Consider the following 18,107-nt stretch of genomic DNA (forward strand, 5'->3'; position numbering starts at 1 on the left):
TCAGATAAAAGAAAGCAGGGGAACGGGACTAACCCATGAACAGCTGAACTTTGTCAAATAAACAAACTAGTCTCAGGATGGAAAAAGTCTTTACCAGAATCACTCAGACACTTCCTGTTTATTTAATGATGACGAGGGAAGTATTTCAGTATTTCTGTTGCCTTGGCTGGACTGCATCTTCAGATCGCTCCGCGGCTGGTTTCAGGGCTGAATTTCTTCACCGATTTCCTTTCTGTCTTTTTTTTCTTACTTGTTGAATCACCCAACTTCCCCAAAGCTCCGGGTCATGGACTGCTGCCCTCACATCCTGCTGTGAGATTGCTTCACACAGTGCTGAATTCCTTCTTCCATTGCGAGAGTCTGAAATAGCAGAACAGACCCAAACCATGACGCTACCACCGCCATGCTTCACAACTATCAAATCTAGCTCACGGCGTCTGATCCAAAACGCTACGATGGCGACAGCCAAAATATCCTTTGACTCTGCACGACAGCATCTGTACATCGTTGATATACAGTCTATGCGTCACTGAGGATGAACTGGTCCAGTGTCAGACAAAGAAGGATTATTTTCAACTGTGAATCAGGCAAAGCTGCTCTGATAAAATCACTAGGTTTACAGTATACACCCAGGTGCTCTGCAGGGCTCCCCACACTTCCAGGCTTTAAACTACATGCCTCACTGGTGCATATTTATGTGTGTTTGCTTATTTTAGATATTTTCTACTCTGTTGTCCTCGATGAAGCCTCGAGCTGAAACGTGTTGGTCACGTAATGAAGTCTTTCATTACAAGCGTTGCTGTAGCTTTGGCCTCTTCAGGTTTTCTCCTCTTCTTCTACGAGCACTTTTGAAGGAGGCGAGGTTGAACGCTCAGCTCTGTGCCTCGCAGCCACAGTGAGCTTTGATAGGCCGCAGCGACACCTCCTCCTGCCCTGTCCGCCCTGAAAGCCAGCTCTTTGCAGCACGGGCGGATAAGCAGTGGAGAAAATGGATGCATGTTGCACTCCTGGTGTTTTCTGCGCAGGTCTGAAACTCGTAAGTAGATCTTAAACCGAGTAAAACTGAATTTCCTCCATTTGTAGCCATCTTATTTACTTGATCTGCTGAAGGTGAAGCACTTGCTTGTTTATTGGTTGGATGATAATGTCTCCTTATTACTGTCACGTAGTCATCGCACTGATGCTGAAGCAGCAGAAACAGATGTATTAATGTGATCCTTTTGAGGCCTTTATAGGTTGTTTTCAGTGTCTTAGTTCACTAAGTAGTTGTCTAAGTAATATATGTGCACCCAGAAACACGCCATAACTGGGCGTTGTGGAAACACACAGAGCTGCACTCCTCTCCTTTGCAGCGCAGCTCCATGCAGCACTGACACACAGTGATTAGATGATTCCCAGAGAAGCCGTCTCAGGACACGTGTGACAGACAGCTTTGAAACACGCCTGATCTTAAAAAGCAGGTGACACGGGTACGTTCATCAGATCGCCTCCCGCAGAAAGCCTGAAACGGCCTCAGAGTCTGAAAGCAGACACACACAGAGGAGTGAATCACGTCTGTGTGTGTGTGCTGACTCAGCAGGAGTAAGATTACAGAGAACGGTGTTTAAAAGCACCACAGAGAGCCTTTTGGCTTTACTATTCTTTATATTCTAGGGTTTGCTGAATCTGATTTCTGTTTTCCTAAAACAAATAAAAATAAAAAAGAACAGCATTTCCATCTTAAAATGATAAAAACAAAGAGCAAAAATTCCAGAAATTCAGGGAATTATCAGTTTGATGCTGAAAATATCCTGATGTGGGCACCAGGACTTCATGTTTGGCCACCTCGCCTTCACTTCTCCTGCAAATCTGTCCATAAATTCCTGAGCAGCTGCTGAAAACGATCTGAAACAGTCACACGACGCTCTTCATAGAGCTGATAATAAATATCAGGAGGCCTTTAAACAGTTTTGAGTCAGACTGAGAAAATAATTCATTCCTGATTAAAATCTCTCCGCATCTTGTGTCCTGCTGATGTTTTTCTGGCTGTTATTTTTGCTGTGAACTGTCACACAGTGGGAGCTGCGAGCGCAGAGAAAGTGGGTCAAACTGTCGGCGTGACTCATTAACACGGAGCACAAAAAGAGGCGGAATGTTCCTTTAACGGCGGCTCTGCGGGGCCTGCACGTAGCTCACGCAAGCAGCGCAGCGTGTGTGTGTGTGCGTGTGTGTGTGTGTGTGCTACGTGCAGCTCTGTACCCCTGCACACACGCTCCGCCCACAGCCGTCTCTTTGTTATCTCTGCAGGATCACACCGCTGAAACTCCGCAGATGTTCCTGCGCAGTAATCGAGCCTTAGCGCGAAATGCGCAGGCGCAGCAGATGCGTACGCGGTGCTGGTGTGTGTGTCCTGCAGCTTTGCCACAGACGGTCGGTCCGCTCCTGCTCACAATAAACAACAGTCCTCGGTGGGGTGTGTGCCTGCGCTCCAGACCTCCGCCAATCAGAGCTCAGCTCCTCCCCCACGTGGTGAGCTTGTTTACTACGGGGCTCGAGCGGCACCGCGGGTGCTGATGGGAAAACCCGGCGCGGATCGGGGAGCACCAGAGTTCAGAGTTCATGTTTGTTAGTCTTCGATCCTCCGGACTGTGTCACATGACGTTCTATGACGTCATAAACTCAAGGAAAGCGGGTTTTGGAGGCTCGTGCTTCTCTGGTGTACGTGACTCTCACTGGGGATTGTTATCCTTCAGCAGGAACATAGCTGTGATTTCTTTCATCTCATCGATATCTCTAAAATTAGAATCCACCTGTCTGAGAGTGAAACACTAGTTCATGCATTTATTACTTCCAGGCTGGACGACTGTAATTCATTATTATCAGGAAGTCCTAAAAACTCCCTGAAAAGCCTTCAGCTGATCCAAAATGCTGCAGCAAGAGTCCTGACAGGGACTAGAAAGAGAGAGCAGATTTCTCCTGTTTTGGCTTCCTGTTAAATCCAGAATTCAAAATCCTGCTCCTCACATACAAGGTCTTAAATAATCAGGCCCCATCTTATCTTAATGACCTTGTAGGACCATATCACCCTATTAGAGCACTTCGCTCTCGCTCTGCAGGCCTACTTGTTGTTCCTAGAGTATTTAAAAGTAGAATGGGAGGCAGAGCCTTCAGTTTTCAGGCCCCTCTTCTGTGGAACCAGCTTCCAGTTTGGATTCAGGAGACAGACACTATCTCTACTTTCAAGATTAGGCTTCAAACTTTCCTTTTTGGTAAAGCATATAGTTAGGGCTGGACCAGGTGACCCTGAATCCTCCCTTAGTCATGCTGCAATAGACATACACTGAGACCTCCTGTCTACCCCCCTCCCTGATTCTGGCTCTGTTGGAGGTCTCTTCCTGTGCAAAGCGGGTTCTTCCTTCTCACTGTCACCGTGTGCTGCCCACAGCGGATTGTATGATTTGGGGGGTTTTCTGTAAAGCACCTTGTTGTTTCCTGACACAGTGAGAGCATAGAAAAATGTTCAGAAAGACCAAACAGTATCTGAACCTCTGTGTCTGTGATAATAACAGTGTGAGTGTATTAACTGTAAGAATTGTCAAACTGAAGATCAAATTTCAACTTTGAAGCCAAAGTTTGTCACCCAGCAGGACTCAGAGTACGTCTACCTCAGAGCCTCATCAACACTGAGCTTATTATTCCCTCTATTTAAAATCATCTTTATTTGGAGGAATGTGTCATCTCACGTCTGTTTCCCTTCATGCTTGTGCTTTCACTCTGGTATGTGTTTTGTCCTGAGGGGCCACTCTAGTCCAAACTGGTGATTCACCGTTTAGTGGCACAAAGAAAGAAAAAGAAATCCTCCGACATCTGCGAGTCACGACGGTAAAGTTTGTGACTGACTGCATAAAAAAACACAAATAACATAAAGGTGGAGGCAGCAGGTATTCTTCTCACCTCAAATTTAGGATGACGGATTCTTTATCCAAAAAACTCAGAAGATTCCCGTTACAGCAGCAAACACAAACATACAGCAGCTTCATAAATGATATGAGTAAAAAGCTCCGTCTGCGTTTCAGGTTCAAAGTTTGGCTCCACTTCTGAAAACAAATCTGAACTTTTTAAATAACCCTGTAAGCAAACTGAAGCGATCACATGACCGCGCTGACAATAGAAAACTGCGTTTCAATAACAGCAATGTCTGAGTTTATGTATTTCACTTTTACTTAACCAGGAGGAAAAAATGCTCTAGAGAGCAAAAACCTCTATTCCAGTCGCATCATCACAGCTGTGATCAGCAGACGTTTAGCCAAAAACAACAAAGAGCATATCAAGTCAGCTGCTTTGTCCTGACTAAATGCTGGCAGGTCGTGTTTGAAGGCCAAGAAAAACCATGAACAGGATTCATCCAGCATGAGCTCCAGCAACAGACAGACCGAAGGAGAGAACTTCCTCCACCTTTTTACAGGATGTAGGTCAGTCAGTGAGAACAGAGCGAGAAAGGTCAAAGGTCGAGCCTGTGGAAGGACAGACAAGCCAAGATAATCTAAATCAGTAAGTTTGCCACATAACATGACACAAAAAAGCTCCATAAAAGTTACAAAATCAGAGTAGCATAGAATAAAATCCAGAAAATAACCCAGTAGAAGAGCTCTGCTCAGTAGAAACCACATAAAATAGAATAAAAAGATTTCGTGACCTCGAAGGTGAGAGTTTCTTTCCAGCTTCACAGAAAAACCGAACCTGAACCAAGTCCTGTCCACGGCCTCTCTAATTAAACTCACTGTGGAGGTGGTGGGTGGGGGCTCTGCGCTGACCCCTGTGTGACCCTCTGTTATTTTGAGTCTTCACTTGTGGCTTTTACAGAAAGCAGGGTCAGGGTCCCCGGACCTGCAGGGGAAAATGTGCCGGTTTGAATATCAGCCCTGCCTCCACCCTGCCTGCACCACCTCCCTGTCAGCTGAAAGATGCTGAGTGATGCCCTCCTCCCCCCATCCGCCCCTCCTTCGGTTTGGGTGGAAAGTTCCTACAGCAGCGGCTTTGCCTGCGTGCAGCTCTGAGGGTTTCAGGAGCTCCCGTCCAGCCGGATCCAGTCCGGGTCTTGCAGGTCTCTTGTCCCGCACTGAAGGTGTTGAACTGCAGCCACACACACTCTCCCTCACACACACTCTGAGCTCTCATTGAACGGCAGCAGACACACACTCAGGAATCCTCCGAGTCTTGTTTTTGGTGCTTTTCTCAGTCTGCAGGTAGGTGACAGCTGCTCGCTTTAAAGCACTTTTACTGCTCTCAGAGTTTTACTGCTGAAGCATGCGCAGTGCGCGTGTGTTTTTATTTATTTATTTGTTTGTTTGTTTGTTGTGTGTAGACTGTGTGTAATGCTGTGAGGATGGGGCTGCTGGGAGTTACAGCGTCGGGCTGACTGCTTCTCTTTTTCTCACTTCTTCTGTTTGATAATCATTTTTTTAATGAAGGATTTTTTAGTTTTTTGTGAAAAGGTTCATATTTTTGTGTCCTCCTCCTCTGCGTCGTCCTTCCGATCAAACACAGCGTGAGGAGTTGGAGGAGCCTCACTTTGTGTTTCAGGAGTTAATGATCAGCTGCAGAGTTGCTATTTTCCTGTTCATGCGGGGCTCTTATTGTGGAGGGACGAAGGAATCCGATTGGTTATGTGTGCGTGGGTGTGTCGGTGTGTGCGCACTAACAGTCTGAAGTGCTTTATGTTGAAAAGCAAGGATCCTACAGGAGTGATTCCCAAAGTGGGCTCCGTGAGGCTGATTTTAGGAGTTGTTTGCACTTCCTGTTAATTCCATTTTACAGAAACTGGCTGCAGTTCAGCCAGAGGAGAAACAGAGCACGCTCTCACGGTAAAACTCGGTGAATATAGGCAGACAACTTCTAATATGATCAGTAACTCTATGGAGAGGCAGGACAGAAATCGAAATACCACATTCATGAGTGGCGTGTTTCTGAGACCGATAAAAATTTACTGATTTAAACTAGAACTAGAAAAAATTGCATTTCCTGCGAAAATGCTGTGTGGATGCCTTAACGCGTAAGATGTCTGCTGAAAAAAGCTGAAAAAGTTAAAAAAAATTGCAAAACGTTGTATGGCAGTGAAGAAACTGAAAATTTTGCAGAAAACAGGTGAAGAAGCAGAAATTGTTTGCTGAAATGTGGTGAAAAAAAAAATGTTGCCCTGAGCAGGATTTGAACCTGACCCTCCTGGTCTCAAGGCAGCCACTTGTCTCACTGAGCCAAACTCATTCTGACAAAGAACATGTGGAGAGACTGACAATTTTGCTGAAATGAGCAGAAGCTGCTGAGAATTGTGCTGATATGAGGTGAAAAGGCTGAAATTTTTGCAGAAAAGAGGTCAATCAGCAGAATTTCTGCTGAAAACAGGTGAAGAAGAAGAAAGTTGCGCTGAAAAGAGATGAATAACCAGAATTTCTGCTCAAGAGTTTTTTTTCTGAAAACAGCTGAGATTTGTGCTGATAAGAGGTGAAAAGGCTGAAAATTTTGCAGAAGAGGTGAATAAGCAGAATTTGGGCTGAAAAGAGTTTTTTTCTGAAAACAGCAGGAAAAACTGAAAATTCAGCTGGGTGTTAGTGACGCTTCTGACCTCTGCTGGAGACATTGTTTGGAAACAGCTGACGTCCTGTCCCAAGTCATTAAAGGTACTTCATGTGAAACAGCCGTGCAGCCGAAACCACTTTCAAACCTTCTAAAGTCAGTGAAACGTGTGTTTGTGCTGCAGAGAGGTCGCCTGAAGCTAAAACACGGGCGGACTGCGCTCTCGTGTAATACCACTGTGAGCCACAAGGTGTGTAAGACAAGAACACGCCAACAATATTTAACCGCGTGTTAGCGCAATATGTGTGTGTGATTCGTATTTCCACCACGCTTGATCTCCGTGTTTGACCGCTGCACTGAAACATTGTTGCAAAGAGCTGCAGCGTTCTGGGGAAAGTTTTCATTGGAGAGTTTTTACAAAAAGCGTCTTTAATACTATAATACTGTGTAGATGTGTGTGTGTTTGAACTTTAAGGGACACTCTGGTGCTTTGGTCACTGACATCACCAAATAGGACACCATTTAAAGAAGTCAGCATCAGAAAAGTGTGCAGGGAAGAGTTCAGGATTGCCTTAAACTCCAACATCTGAAAGCCTGAAGTGAAGCTAAAGTATGTGGACGCCACCCCTGACAGCGCTTCCCTGACTGCTCGCTCTGAATGACGGGAAATGGAGAAATTGTTTATGCTGCAGCTTGTAATGATCATCAGCCATGGCCTTCCAGCTTTCTACCAGCTGTTTTTCTCTGCTCATTCAAGATGACAATCACCCCCCACCTCCACCCCACCCCACCCGAGGAAAGAAATACACAGAGGAACATGTCCACATACTTTTGGTCACACATGTTAACAGATGTAAACTGATAAAAAGAGGCTGATGGACAGTTACACCCATTTGCTCTCTTCATGTTAATCCTCTATGCTGTTAGTGACAGTGATAGTGAGCTGGTAATGACACACACACACACACACACACACACACACACACACACACACACACACACACACACACACACACACACACACACAGCCTGACTGTAAATGACTCTGCAGCCTGTGACTCACTCAGATTTTAATCCACAGCCAACGTTTTCCCAGCAGAACGATTCAGATCCTCCAGTAAACTAAAAAACAACAACGATAAAAGTACACAACGTGTTTGTGTACTCGGAGTGGATATCTGCAGACTCACAGTTAGATAGGTAGTCCACTGGTGCCCAACCTGTGGGATGGGCCTCTCAGAGGGTCAGCAGATAAATCTTAGCCGTGAGTTTGTGCACAGATGCAGTGTTTACACAAAGGCGGAGGTGTGGCGTTGGTCCTAATCCAACACGGCGTGGGCGGGGCATGCACGGTCCCTTCAGGTTTTCTTATCTGAATCATTAAACACCGTTTATAAATTTCTCCTCTGCTAATATCTGTGACCGAAGCAGACAGTGATGTCCTGCTGACGAGCTGCTGGTGGAGGTCCTGGTTCTGCAGCGGTTCCTCTCCTGGACAGAACCAGTACCTCCAGCCACAGCCCTGCAGGTGTTTTTCTTCCAGCCACATGGTGGTTTCCTTCACCTGCAGCTTCCTGGCTGTGCTTACAGAGACTCCTTTGTTTCTTGCAGACATGATACCAAAGGCTCGTCTGGGGAAGCGTTCTCCTCTTGGGGCACTTGTGACCTCTACCTGTCCGGGGGTCAACCTGGAGACTGGTGAGACTGTGGTGACGATGGTGGCAGCGGGACAGCAAGCGACAAGCAGAGCAGACGGCCATCTTGGATTAAAGGTGAGTGCTGGTCCTGGATGTTGAGCTGAGCAATAATGTGGGGAAAACGCAGCGTCTGTCCAAATTAAGAGTATTTCTGTTTGTGGAGGTTTGTGTTGACTGGCAGCTTTCTGAGCCAATCACAGTGAGCCGTGTCTGTCTGATCTCAGATGTATTTCCAGTGTGGAGGAGCAGGTGAATCTTCAGTCGACAGCTCGCCTTCATCCTGCAGCAGATCCGTGTCCTCCAGCATCGATGTCCCGAAAAGGTCAGACGCGTCCCGCCTCTGGTGTTTATTTATCGTTTACTCTGTGTTTACCTGTAAACGTGTTTAAACGCCGCTTCCTGTCGTCCTGCAGTCAGAGGAGTCCTCATGAGGTGGACATGAACGAGCTGATGGCAGCGATGGTTCTCAGCAGTTTGTCCTGCAGCCCGCTGCTGCACAGCCCCGCCCAGCCTGACCTCGCAGGTACACAACATCAAACAAACAAACAAGCAACACGTTTTTCCTCCACGAAGCGAGGCTGGAGGTGTTTCTCCCTCTGATGGTTTTTGTTGTTTTTGCTGTTTCAGCAGCTTCGATGGAATGTGGCGGCGGCGAGCTCTCCGACAGCGGCTACTGGAGCGTCGGCCACGCTCACCGAAGCCCGGCTCCTTCCCCGCCAATCAAAGAGTCCGATGCCAGCCCGGCCACGCCTCCTGATGAGGGTGTTGACATGGAGCTGGACCAGGTGCTGTTTGATGAGCCAGCACCACGGAAACGCAGGGTAAGTGGCGGTTTACAGCAGTCACGGAAAAACGATTTATTGATTGTCGAAGTGTCGAAGACCACGAAAGCTGCCGGTGGTGATGATGCGTTTCCTCCTGCAGAACTCGGTGAAGGTGGCGTACAGGTGTCTGTGGCCGAGCTGCGGTAAAGTGCTGACGTCTGTGGTGGGAATTAAACGCCATATCAGGACGACACACCTGTGGTAAGCCTCACCGGACGGCGGCTCCATTCTCTGGCGTTGCTCAGCCTCGGGACGAGCTAAATATGGAAGCTCGTTACTGCCAGAAACATTTGAAAACTTCAGATTTATATCTTTACATTTTTATATCAAGTCTGACCGCAGCTGCTCCCACACAGATATGCAATGTGTTCATATTTACATTTATTTTTTAAATCCTGAAATTTCAGCATTTTAATGAAATTTCTGACATCAATGGGCTTCCATATATTTTTAAAAACCGTATTTATATAAAATTGTTCTTCAGAAAGTTTTTCTGACAGTAAGGAAGGAATTTGTTTAATAATAACCTCTGACCTCTGACCTCTTACAGCCGTGGTGGCGAACATGAGCGCTGTTCCCGCAGTGAGGAGGATTTTTACTACACTGAGATCAACCAATGGGAGCATCCGCAGCAACGGTCTCCTCCCCATTCTGGACACAGCGGCTCCTCCCCCGCCTCACCGGCTTCCTCCCCGTCCTCGCCTTCCAGCCCACCAACACCGTCTCCACCGTCTCCCTCCTGTGCCGCCCTGAGTTGCTCCGCCCCCTCGTCTTCTGGCAGCTTCTGGCAGGTCCAATCAGAGCACTCCTACCAGGTGTGTTGATGTTTTTTCGGCTGTAAAATATTAATGATTACTTTTATTGTTATAGCTAACTCGTATTTTTTTGTTTTTAGGCTCCTCCTCCGAGTCAACACGTGGTGTCAGCGGCAGCAGCCACACCATCCTGCCGTTGGACAGCCCCGCCCACCACCTGCCACAAACAGGTAAATCTTCAGAGCAACTAAGATCTGTATTTATAGGAACCTGAGAGAACTCGTTATTAACGGGTCGCTCCCGCACATCTGGGATCTCCATGTTTGATTTGATGTGGTTTCCACGTTTTTACGCCATCACGGGTACATTTATCTGGGCTTATGATGCCGCGAGGAGCACGCTAACTTGCGATCAGGGATCTGAACCTTTGTTATCTGTGAAAACATAAACACAGAAGTATCTAAATAGTCTCTGCTGCGGGCTCAGCACGCCCACAGAGGATAAACAGCGGAGCTCAGCAGGCGTGGGTGCTGCCCGTCTGCAGGCTCAGCTGATATCGCCCCCAACACGACGCAGATACCTGGATGTAAAGTCAGAGCAGTTGTTGATAAGCTGAGTTAATAATAGAACTTTGGCTGTTTTTAATCACACGGCTCTGCAGTAGGTGTCTGTGTCGCTGTAGTTGAAGCAGGATGCAGCTGCTGCTGGGGGAGGTGTGAGCTTAAAGGTCGAAAAACAAAAAACAGTTCGATCAGAAAGTTTCCCCAAAATTCAGACTTCAGTTTTTTAATAATCAGGTTTTATTGTGAAGGTGTGCTGAGCTCACACTTTGTGTCCTCGAAGCTACCGAGGAGCAGCGTGGACAGTTAGACACTACAGCTGCGTCGAATGGGCTAAAAAAAACAGTATCCGGTTACCATGACGTCTGGCACGAGATGTATCCTTCAGTGAGACCCACAGTGTAATTGGTTGGGTCCACGATGAGACCAGCTCACCTGTCCCCCCCCCCCCCCAATTCAGAAAAAGGATCGTGAAGCAAACTTCTGTTTCATCCCTTTAATCCGACAGAATGAGTCAGACTCATCATTACTGCACCACAGAAGTTGTTGCTTCCCTGCTGGAGCGTTCGTAGGTATTTCAGGATCCATCAGAGAAAAAAGCTTCAATTAAAGCAGGAAAAGTTTGCTGCCGCTACCATGGCGGCACCCGGACACCGAACGTCTCTCAGTCTGAGGTGGAACCGACATAAAAACTAAAAGCGTCCCGCAGCAGGGTGTCAGAGGTGTAAGGTGAAATTTTGGCTCACTTGTGCTTTGGGCACAAAAACTCGGCGTGACAGAGCTCTGACGAAGCTGCTGCCCTCGGCCGGGTCTTTACGGCGGAAAGTCCACAATTAACCCAAAGTTATCCTTAAAGAAGAGTGAAGGTTGTGTCCTAACAGTGTGTGTGTGTGTGTGTGTGTGTGTGTGTGTGTGTGTGTGTGTGCACAGTGAGGCTCTGTCTTCATTAAAAACAGACTTTTCTGTCCCCGATCTGCAGAGGAAGCAGCACGGAGGACTTTCCCTGAGAATTTTAGGTTCTATCCAAGTTTTTAAAGCTAATTACGGTGCATCCCCCCCACAGCCGGCTCTCTGCCCTCACTTCTCCAATTCGGTGTTTTCTCGGTGAGTGTGCACAGCAGCCGATTGTTTGCTTCCTGCCACCGCAGCCTGTTCAAACTGGTTTCATTCTGGAGAAAGGAGGGTGCGTACTCCTCCCTCATGGTTTCATTCAGGCAGGAAAATCCCCTCACATCATTTGTGATTAATTCTCCATGAGCTGTGCACTGCAGAGCAGCGCTGCCACCTGCAGGCCGGCAGAGGACACTGCTCAGCGGTGATGGCTGTAAACAGCTGCTTCATGCACGACTGCACGACTGAAAACAGGCAGCTGGGCCTGAAAATAAAAACAAAACACCTCCTGACGACGAGCCAGACACACAATAACATGAACGTGTGGAGGCGTCTTGTCTTTTTCATCCTTCTGTGGCGATTTTATCTCATGTCTTCGATTCTTTGTCTCTGCTTTGGTCATTTTATGTTTGTTTTTTGAATTATCGTGCTTCTCTTTGACTTTCCAACGTGGAATATGAACACTTTAATCAAGGCTCCGTCCCCGAGAACGGGTCACGGCGCCCTGCTTCTGTTTTTTTGTTCGTGCTTCAGAAAGCAACAGAGAAACAATGAAAAGCTCCAATCTGACCTCCTCTTCCTCTCTCTTCTTCAGAGTCTGTCATTCCGGGTGCGTTCGGTCAGTGTGGGAGAGCAGTGGCTGCAGCATCAGAGCGCCCCCTCCAGGTCAGTGCTTCTCTTTTGTTGAACAAAGACTGTATATATGAGATGGCTGTAGTCTATGAGATCCTCCCATTCAGCTGATCGCTGAGCTCAGTGCACACGTCCCTGATAACGAAGCCACGGGAGGAAAACTCGATGACACAGTGGCGTCTGATTGGCCAGCTGCTGTCCTATGTTGGCTCGAGATTACAGCTTCCTTTCATGTGCGTGAAGCTTTAATCTTGAAGTCATTCGCTGACCCTTTTGTCTCCGTGTTTTTTCAGAAGGATTCGCGGCGAGGCCAAAAAGTGTCGTAAGGTTTACGGCATCGAGCACAGAGACCAGTGGTGCACAGCCTGCCGCTGGAAGAAAGCCTGCCAGCGCTTCCTCGACTGAGGCGATGGGAAGAGGCAGGAAGACTGGGAGGAAGAACAGAGGCTGGACTTTACTGGTGGATGTTTCTTTTAATGTTTTTACATCTGGAACCAGAAACGGTCCCAAACCTGTGCGATGAACATTTGGCAGCTCTGAAGCAGCTTTACACGTCCGCGTCACTTCCAGCTGAGCGCTCTGCGACTAAAGGAGCATTTCACGGTTTCTGCCGCTCACAGCAGCTGCTCTTATCTCTCTGTAAACACATTGACTCTACTGATCTGAAGTAACTACACTCGGAGGTCAGTTTATTAGGAACACAGCAGCAAATCTGCCATCATAGAGGTTTCAACACGTCGGAGCTGCTTCACACGTATCCTGCTCAGCGATGTCGACCAAATAACAGAAACGGACGCCTGAAGTGAAGCAAAGGTTGAAGGTTACGTTTTTAATGAGTCAGATTTACAGACTGTCCAAGTCTGGTTTGGTGCTAAAAATCCAAATTTAAAAGAAAAGCAGCACACGTGAGATCCTGGAAGTCAGATTTTAGTTTGAAATCTCAAGCTCAGCGTCTCGCTGTGAGAGGGTGAAGAGAATATTTACAGGCAGTTTCTACAGTTTTTTCTTTTTTAACAAAAATTTTAAGCAGAAAATTCAGTGCTGCTTCCATTTTTTAAACTTGCTGCTCCTAATAAACTGGTGACAGAGTACGTAACATTTGCGTGCATATATACAAATAGAGCTATAATGAAAGAGTTCCTCTTGGAGCTAACATCTGGCACCTATTTTTTTGTTTCTTTTTGATATGTTGTATAAAGAGCAGAACTGACCGTCAGCAGCTTCTGATCGCTGAGACGTCGGCGAGTTTCTGAGAGGCTGAAAACACTTAAAACGAGATTTTTCTCGAGCAGGTTCTGCTGAAACGCGGCCGCTAACGTCCCGTTTCTCAACATCTCGTCTGGATTAAGTCTTTTTTTTTGTAATGTTTGGAAGCTGAAGCCATTTCCGTCTCTGTGCAGTATTGATCCGTTTACACAGAGTTATAATATCTATATTTTATATCTGCTCTTTTCTGAGATGTACATACAGATGATGTATTATGGGTCCAAATATGACGTCAATAATCAGTCTCACCGCAGCGAATACGAGACAAAGATGTGTTGATATTCTGCTTGTTTATGAAGCAAACGAGGAAGCTGAGGAGCGAAATCGTGTCGTTTTTACCGTGATTTCTTTTCTACATGATGTCAGTCCTGATGTTGTAGTAAATAAAGCAGAAAAAACTCTGGAAACGTCTTCGGTCCTTTTATAATCTGAACAAATCGCTGTTTAAGACTCATTTAATTTTGTGTTTCTCACAATCTTATTTTCACAGATCCGAAGCTTTTTATGAATCTCAGTTTTTGTCTCTTGGTTTAAGGTTTTTAATTCTCGCAAATCTGAAATTTTTTCTTGTAAATTTGAGCTTTTTCTCACAAATTTGAGGGGGGGGATTTGTTTTTCTTTTGAATTTAAAGCTCAGAATATCAACCTCCACCCCACCTCTTTTTTTAAAACCTTTGTCCGTCATGATACCTGATGGAACAGAAGAGCTCGAATGCTCAGAGGTTCTTTGTGTTTTAAATAAAGTTTTTATTCATGACTCAGTAATCACAACAAACTGAACAAAAACTTCCGTAAACAATAAAAAACAAAGCAAACTGCCGCACACACCCACACAGGTGACCGCTGTAATAAATTATATGTACAGTCCAGGTCCATCCGGGACTTTGTCCCACAGAGGAACTCCCAGAGAGCCGGCCGCCCAAATCTAAAGAGAAGAAAAGACGACATTAACGACGAATAACACCGGCACAGAAGAAGAAAATGTGAGAATCTGCTGGAGCAACTTTATGTTGACTGCATCTTTATGCTGTGGTATCAGCATCTACTTTCACAAATCAGATCTTAAAGCCTTTTTTACTTATTAAACAGCATATTTATCTGTGGATTTTATTGTGAAAGGTCAAGGTAGGAAGTAGCTGCACTTCTGCATGTGTGTAAATGAAGAGACAGCAAAGTGTTTTTGAACGTTAAAACACGCACGCTGAGATAAAGGATTATTCTGAACAATCATGCAAAGCTCCTCTCAGAGTCCAAGCATTAAAAAAAAGGAATAAAGCTGAAGCACAAAAACACAGAACGTCTGCCGCAGAGCACGAGGAGCTCGTCCCTGCTGCTGCGTCGTGTCGGCAGAAAATGTTTTAATGAACAAAAACGATTTTGGTACAATTGATTTTTAAGAGCTGCACTCAAATAAAGTAAACAAGGAGGGCCGATTCTGATGGACATGCGCACGTGTGTGTGTGTGTTGTACTTGCCATTTATCAGTTTTGTTGTGGGTCGACTCGCTCTTTCCATCACAGGCGACAATCTTGACCTTGTCGACCTTCACGAGCTCGGTGACCTCTCTGAACTCAACGTCATTCAGAACGAACGTCCACACGTTGTCGCAGAACCTGTATGTGTTCAGAGATCCCTGAGAGGTGGAGACAGAGACAGAGGCGGGGTTGGATGATTTTTTTTTTAGGAGGCGGAGCTTGAGAAAATACAGATGGACTCACCCTGAAATTGACCCTGTTGCGGACTCGGTTGGCGAGCGCTGTGTTGATGGCTTTATCGAACTGGAGGAGGACCTGAAGAGCGAGCTGAGGAGTTATCTGCTGAGTCTGAACACACACACACACATTTATTAGTTTAAATTTAAGATTTTTAAATAATAAACAGCTCAAAGAAATGGTGGGAACACGCGATCATTGTAGTAAAACACAAAGTCAGGTGAACATTCGAAGAAGAAACCACTGAATCTATTTCACCTGCACAGGTGCAAATGAAATGAGATGAACTCGAGGGCAACAACAAGACAACACTCACAAACAGGAATGTTGTAACAGCTGATGGCACACGGAACAAAAACAGAGAATTACTTTTGTTTGTGTAGTTACTCTCCTAATTTTATACCCAGTTCCTAAAATTATAGCCCAGCAGACCGGTGGGTGTGCTGCCACCATCTGGTAGAACTCGGTACAACAGTGAAGTGCAGCCATTCAAACTTGTGTTGGCATCTTTGCCAACACGAATTGTTTTTGAACTAAAGTCTTAACGCTTTGTTAGTTCTAAAAGGTTTAAGACTTTTTTGAAACAAGACTTTACAGAAAAATCAGAAGCACAATTTACATTTTCAAGACAATTTTTTTCTGAAGTGATTTAAACAGATGTGCTGTACTCAGGTCATCTGCCACTTTGCACTAAAGTGGTTTGGTCTTTGAGCACACAGGACTTTCCTCTGCCTCTGGAGGGAGCACTGATACGTGTAGTTAAAGAGTCAGATGTTTCCTCGTATTTCTCACCACCTGAAGAACAAACTATACTCTCCCACAGTGCGGCACACCTGAGAGGGCGAGTGTCAGAGCATGATGTGAGGTTCAGACGTGAAAAAGAAGCGTCAACTCGTTTAATTAAAAGGCTTTCTCACCCTTGAACCAGGTAAACAGAACCTTCATCACTGTTACAGAACAGTAACTTGTACGTCTGTGAACTTTGACCTCCCCGCTTTTATTCATCCCCTACAGCTCACACCTGCAAAATTGTAACCCCTCTCTGGTAAAAACTTGATTTTTTTGCTTGTTTTCTGGAGTCTGAAACATGGTACAGCTAGCGGGCTACTGTTAGCTCATCCGGCTAACAGGCTAGCGGGGAGCTGAATGCCACCAACTGGCAGCACTGGCTCCGTGTCCGCGGGCAGTGTTACCTGTATAAGCTCGTCCAGACTCTCCTGCAGGCTGTTTCCCAGCGTCGTGTTCCTGTACAGCTGATACGCCATTATGGAAACTCCGAATGAGCGAAAACCAGCAGCGAACTATCCTCCAAACACAGGACGAGCAAACGGAGCTAACTGCTTCCCTCCACAACAACAGCCTGAAGGACCACAAGCTAAAAAGCTAACAACACACTTCCGCTAAGATTTTTCGAAATAATTGTCATTCTGACTACGTAAAATAATTTATGCTTTTAAAATATCAAGTTGTTAGTCGTTGACATTTTAATTTAATATTTTAAATTCATTTTATTAATTTAGTTCAAAAGGTATTTTGAATATGTCAACAAATTTACTTTTATTAGTTTATAATCAATAAAATATTTCCTTTATGATTTTGTTAAAAGTTATGTATATAATTTAAGTAATTTTTATTATTTGTTTAAATATTTTATTAAACATTTTCATCTATTTTTAATATTTTAAGAGATTGTGTTACTTTATTCACCTTTTTAAAAAATAATTTCATGTTATTATGTTACAGTATTTTCAGGACTTCCGACGAGTGGATGTGATGATGTTGTGTTTTTGTCAATACTCATGTTTGCTCAGAAAGGATTTTTTATTTTGGAGTTTTATTTTGGAGGTGGCCTCTTCCTAGTGTGTATTGCTTACTTGATGCAGAAAAAGTCTGTCTTTTTCCTTCGAGTTTTCGTCCTTTTAAAAAATGATTTCATCCACGTTCGATTTCTACTTTGTTTGTACCAGTTTTATAGGGTTTCTAGTTATTTTTCAGTTTTTTGCTCGTCTTGTTTTTAAAGTGAAGCTGATGAGATATCACAGCTGTGATTGTAATAGGAAGCACTAGATGGCAGCAAAGCTTCAAACTGTAGAAACACTAACCTTCCTCTGCAGCTCCTTCATTTATGACAGCGGTTCCCAAACTGTTTTTGCTAGGCCCCCCTTTGTTTTACAAGAAAAATGTTGTCCCCCACCCCCCGGGCGCGCGCGCACGCACGCACAAACACATCCTCCAACCACACGCGCCCATTTTTTGCTCCATTGCGGTTTATTTCACAGCTCAAACATTTAGTAAACAATTAAGCAAATACAAGTAATCTGCAATAAATCACAGGCAGTAATAAAATAAAGTTCTAACTCTTTCACGCTGCGTCCGCACCTACACGGGTATTTGTGAACACGCAGCTGTTTCGTCCACGTAAACGCGAATCACCGAAAACGGAGATTTTTTTTAAAACTCCTTTTTGCATTTATGTGTGGACGAGGAATACAGAGTTCTTCATGCAACGTCAAAGGTATGCGCCTTTTTCACGTCACGCTGTGCGCCACATTATTGTTTACATGAGATGAATGGCAGATGGAGACAAACTACTGTTAATCTGACTGTCTGCAGGTTTTACACGCAGTTACTGTCCCTCCATTTAGAAAGGCAGAGGCGTCACGCTGTGATTATTTTATGTGTAGTTGGTTTTTTCCTGTGTAATAATATTCAACATTGCATCAATACATTTTTCAAAAAAAATGCCTCTCTGTGCAAAATGGGTTTAAAAACATAAACAGCTGTGGGATCCAGTTTGTCCGTGATTTGAACCGGGGGGGACAAATCATGTCAGGATCAGCCTGATGTTATTTGTATCCCACTGTGACTTTACTGTATAAAGAGCAAACATCTCCAAAATGTTACAACAAGTGTTTGTGAACTAAAGATCAAGAATGTGGGATCCTGTTTGTCCGTGATTTGAACAACCCAGCGCTGCTCCTGATGCAGGGAAAACCAA

At 45.2% G+C, this 18,107-nt stretch overlaps 2 protein-coding genes across 6 annotated transcripts; one reads left to right on the forward strand and one right to left on the reverse strand.

Annotated features, from left to right (window-relative positions):
- Positions 1 to 958: 958 nt before the first annotated feature.
- Positions 959 to 13,804, forward strand: znf395a (zinc finger protein 395a). Of its 5 annotated transcripts, none has more exons than XM_086291957.1 (10): positions 959 to 1,036; positions 8,164 to 8,324; positions 8,474 to 8,571; positions 8,663 to 8,772; positions 8,877 to 9,070; positions 9,174 to 9,274; positions 9,624 to 9,888; positions 9,969 to 10,058; positions 12,094 to 12,164; positions 12,425 to 13,804. In XM_086291957.1, the coding sequence occupies exons 1-10, from the start codon at positions 997 to 999 to the stop codon at positions 12,534 to 12,536; spliced, it is 1,242 nt and encodes a 413-aa protein (XP_086148083.1). In that variant the 5' UTR covers positions 959 to 996; the 3' UTR covers positions 12,537 to 13,804. The 5 variants fall into 5 exon arrangements, with proteins under 5 accessions (XP_086148083.1, XP_086148254.1, XP_086148168.1 ...); XM_086292128.1 differs by having other exon boundaries at positions 12,428 to 13,804; XM_086292042.1 differs by having other exon boundaries at positions 8,880 to 9,070.
- A 316-nt stretch (positions 13,805 to 14,120) lies between these two features.
- gtf2a2 (general transcription factor IIA, 2) lies at positions 14,121 to 16,492 on the reverse strand. The gene is made up of 4 exons (XM_086292417.1): positions 16,303 to 16,492; positions 15,116 to 15,220; positions 14,873 to 15,030; positions 14,121 to 14,322 (listed from the first exon to the last, which is right to left on the reverse strand). Coding segments are annotated over exons 1-4 (336 nt in total). The 5' UTR covers positions 16,375 to 16,492; the 3' UTR covers positions 14,121 to 14,321.
- Between the last annotated feature and the right edge of the window lie 1,615 nt (positions 16,493 to 18,107).

Source organism: Aulonocara sp. 'chitande type north' Nkhata Bay, linkage group LG1 (genome assembly GCF_057382095.1).
Source record: "Aulonocara sp. 'chitande type north' Nkhata Bay isolate Kocher_YH1m ecotype deep benthic linkage group LG1, A_spYH_male_GT1.1, whole genome shotgun sequence".
NCBI classification, from domain to species: domain Eukaryota; kingdom Metazoa; phylum Chordata; class Actinopteri; order Cichliformes; family Cichlidae; genus Aulonocara; species Aulonocara sp. 'chitande type north' Nkhata Bay.

Excerpts from the sequence above, each read along its gene's own strand:
- znf395a (XM_086291957.1), top strand. The coding sequence starts at position 997 with ATGTTGCACTCCTGGTGTTTTCTGCGCAGGTCTGAAACTC. Across the intron at positions 9,275-9,623 it reads ATCAGGACGACACACCTGTG|CCGTGGTGGCGAACATGAGC; the intron begins GTAAGCCTCACC and ends GACCTCTTACAG. Across the intron at positions 10,059-12,093 it reads CCACCACCTGCCACAAACAG|AGTCTGTCATTCCGGGTGCG; the intron begins GTAAATCTTCAG and ends TCTCTTCTTCAG.
- gtf2a2 (XM_086292417.1), bottom strand. The coding sequence starts at position 16,374 with ATGGCGTATCAGCTGTACAGGAACACGACGCTGGGAAACAGCCTGCAG. Across the intron at positions 15,221-16,302 it reads GTCTGGACGAGCTTATACAG|ACTCAGCAGATAACTCCTCA; the intron begins GTAACACTGCCC and ends GTGTGTGTTCAG. Across the intron at positions 15,031-15,115 it reads GCAACAGGGTCAATTTCAGG|GGATCTCTGAACACATACAG; the intron begins GTGAGTCCATCT and ends TCCACCTCTCAG.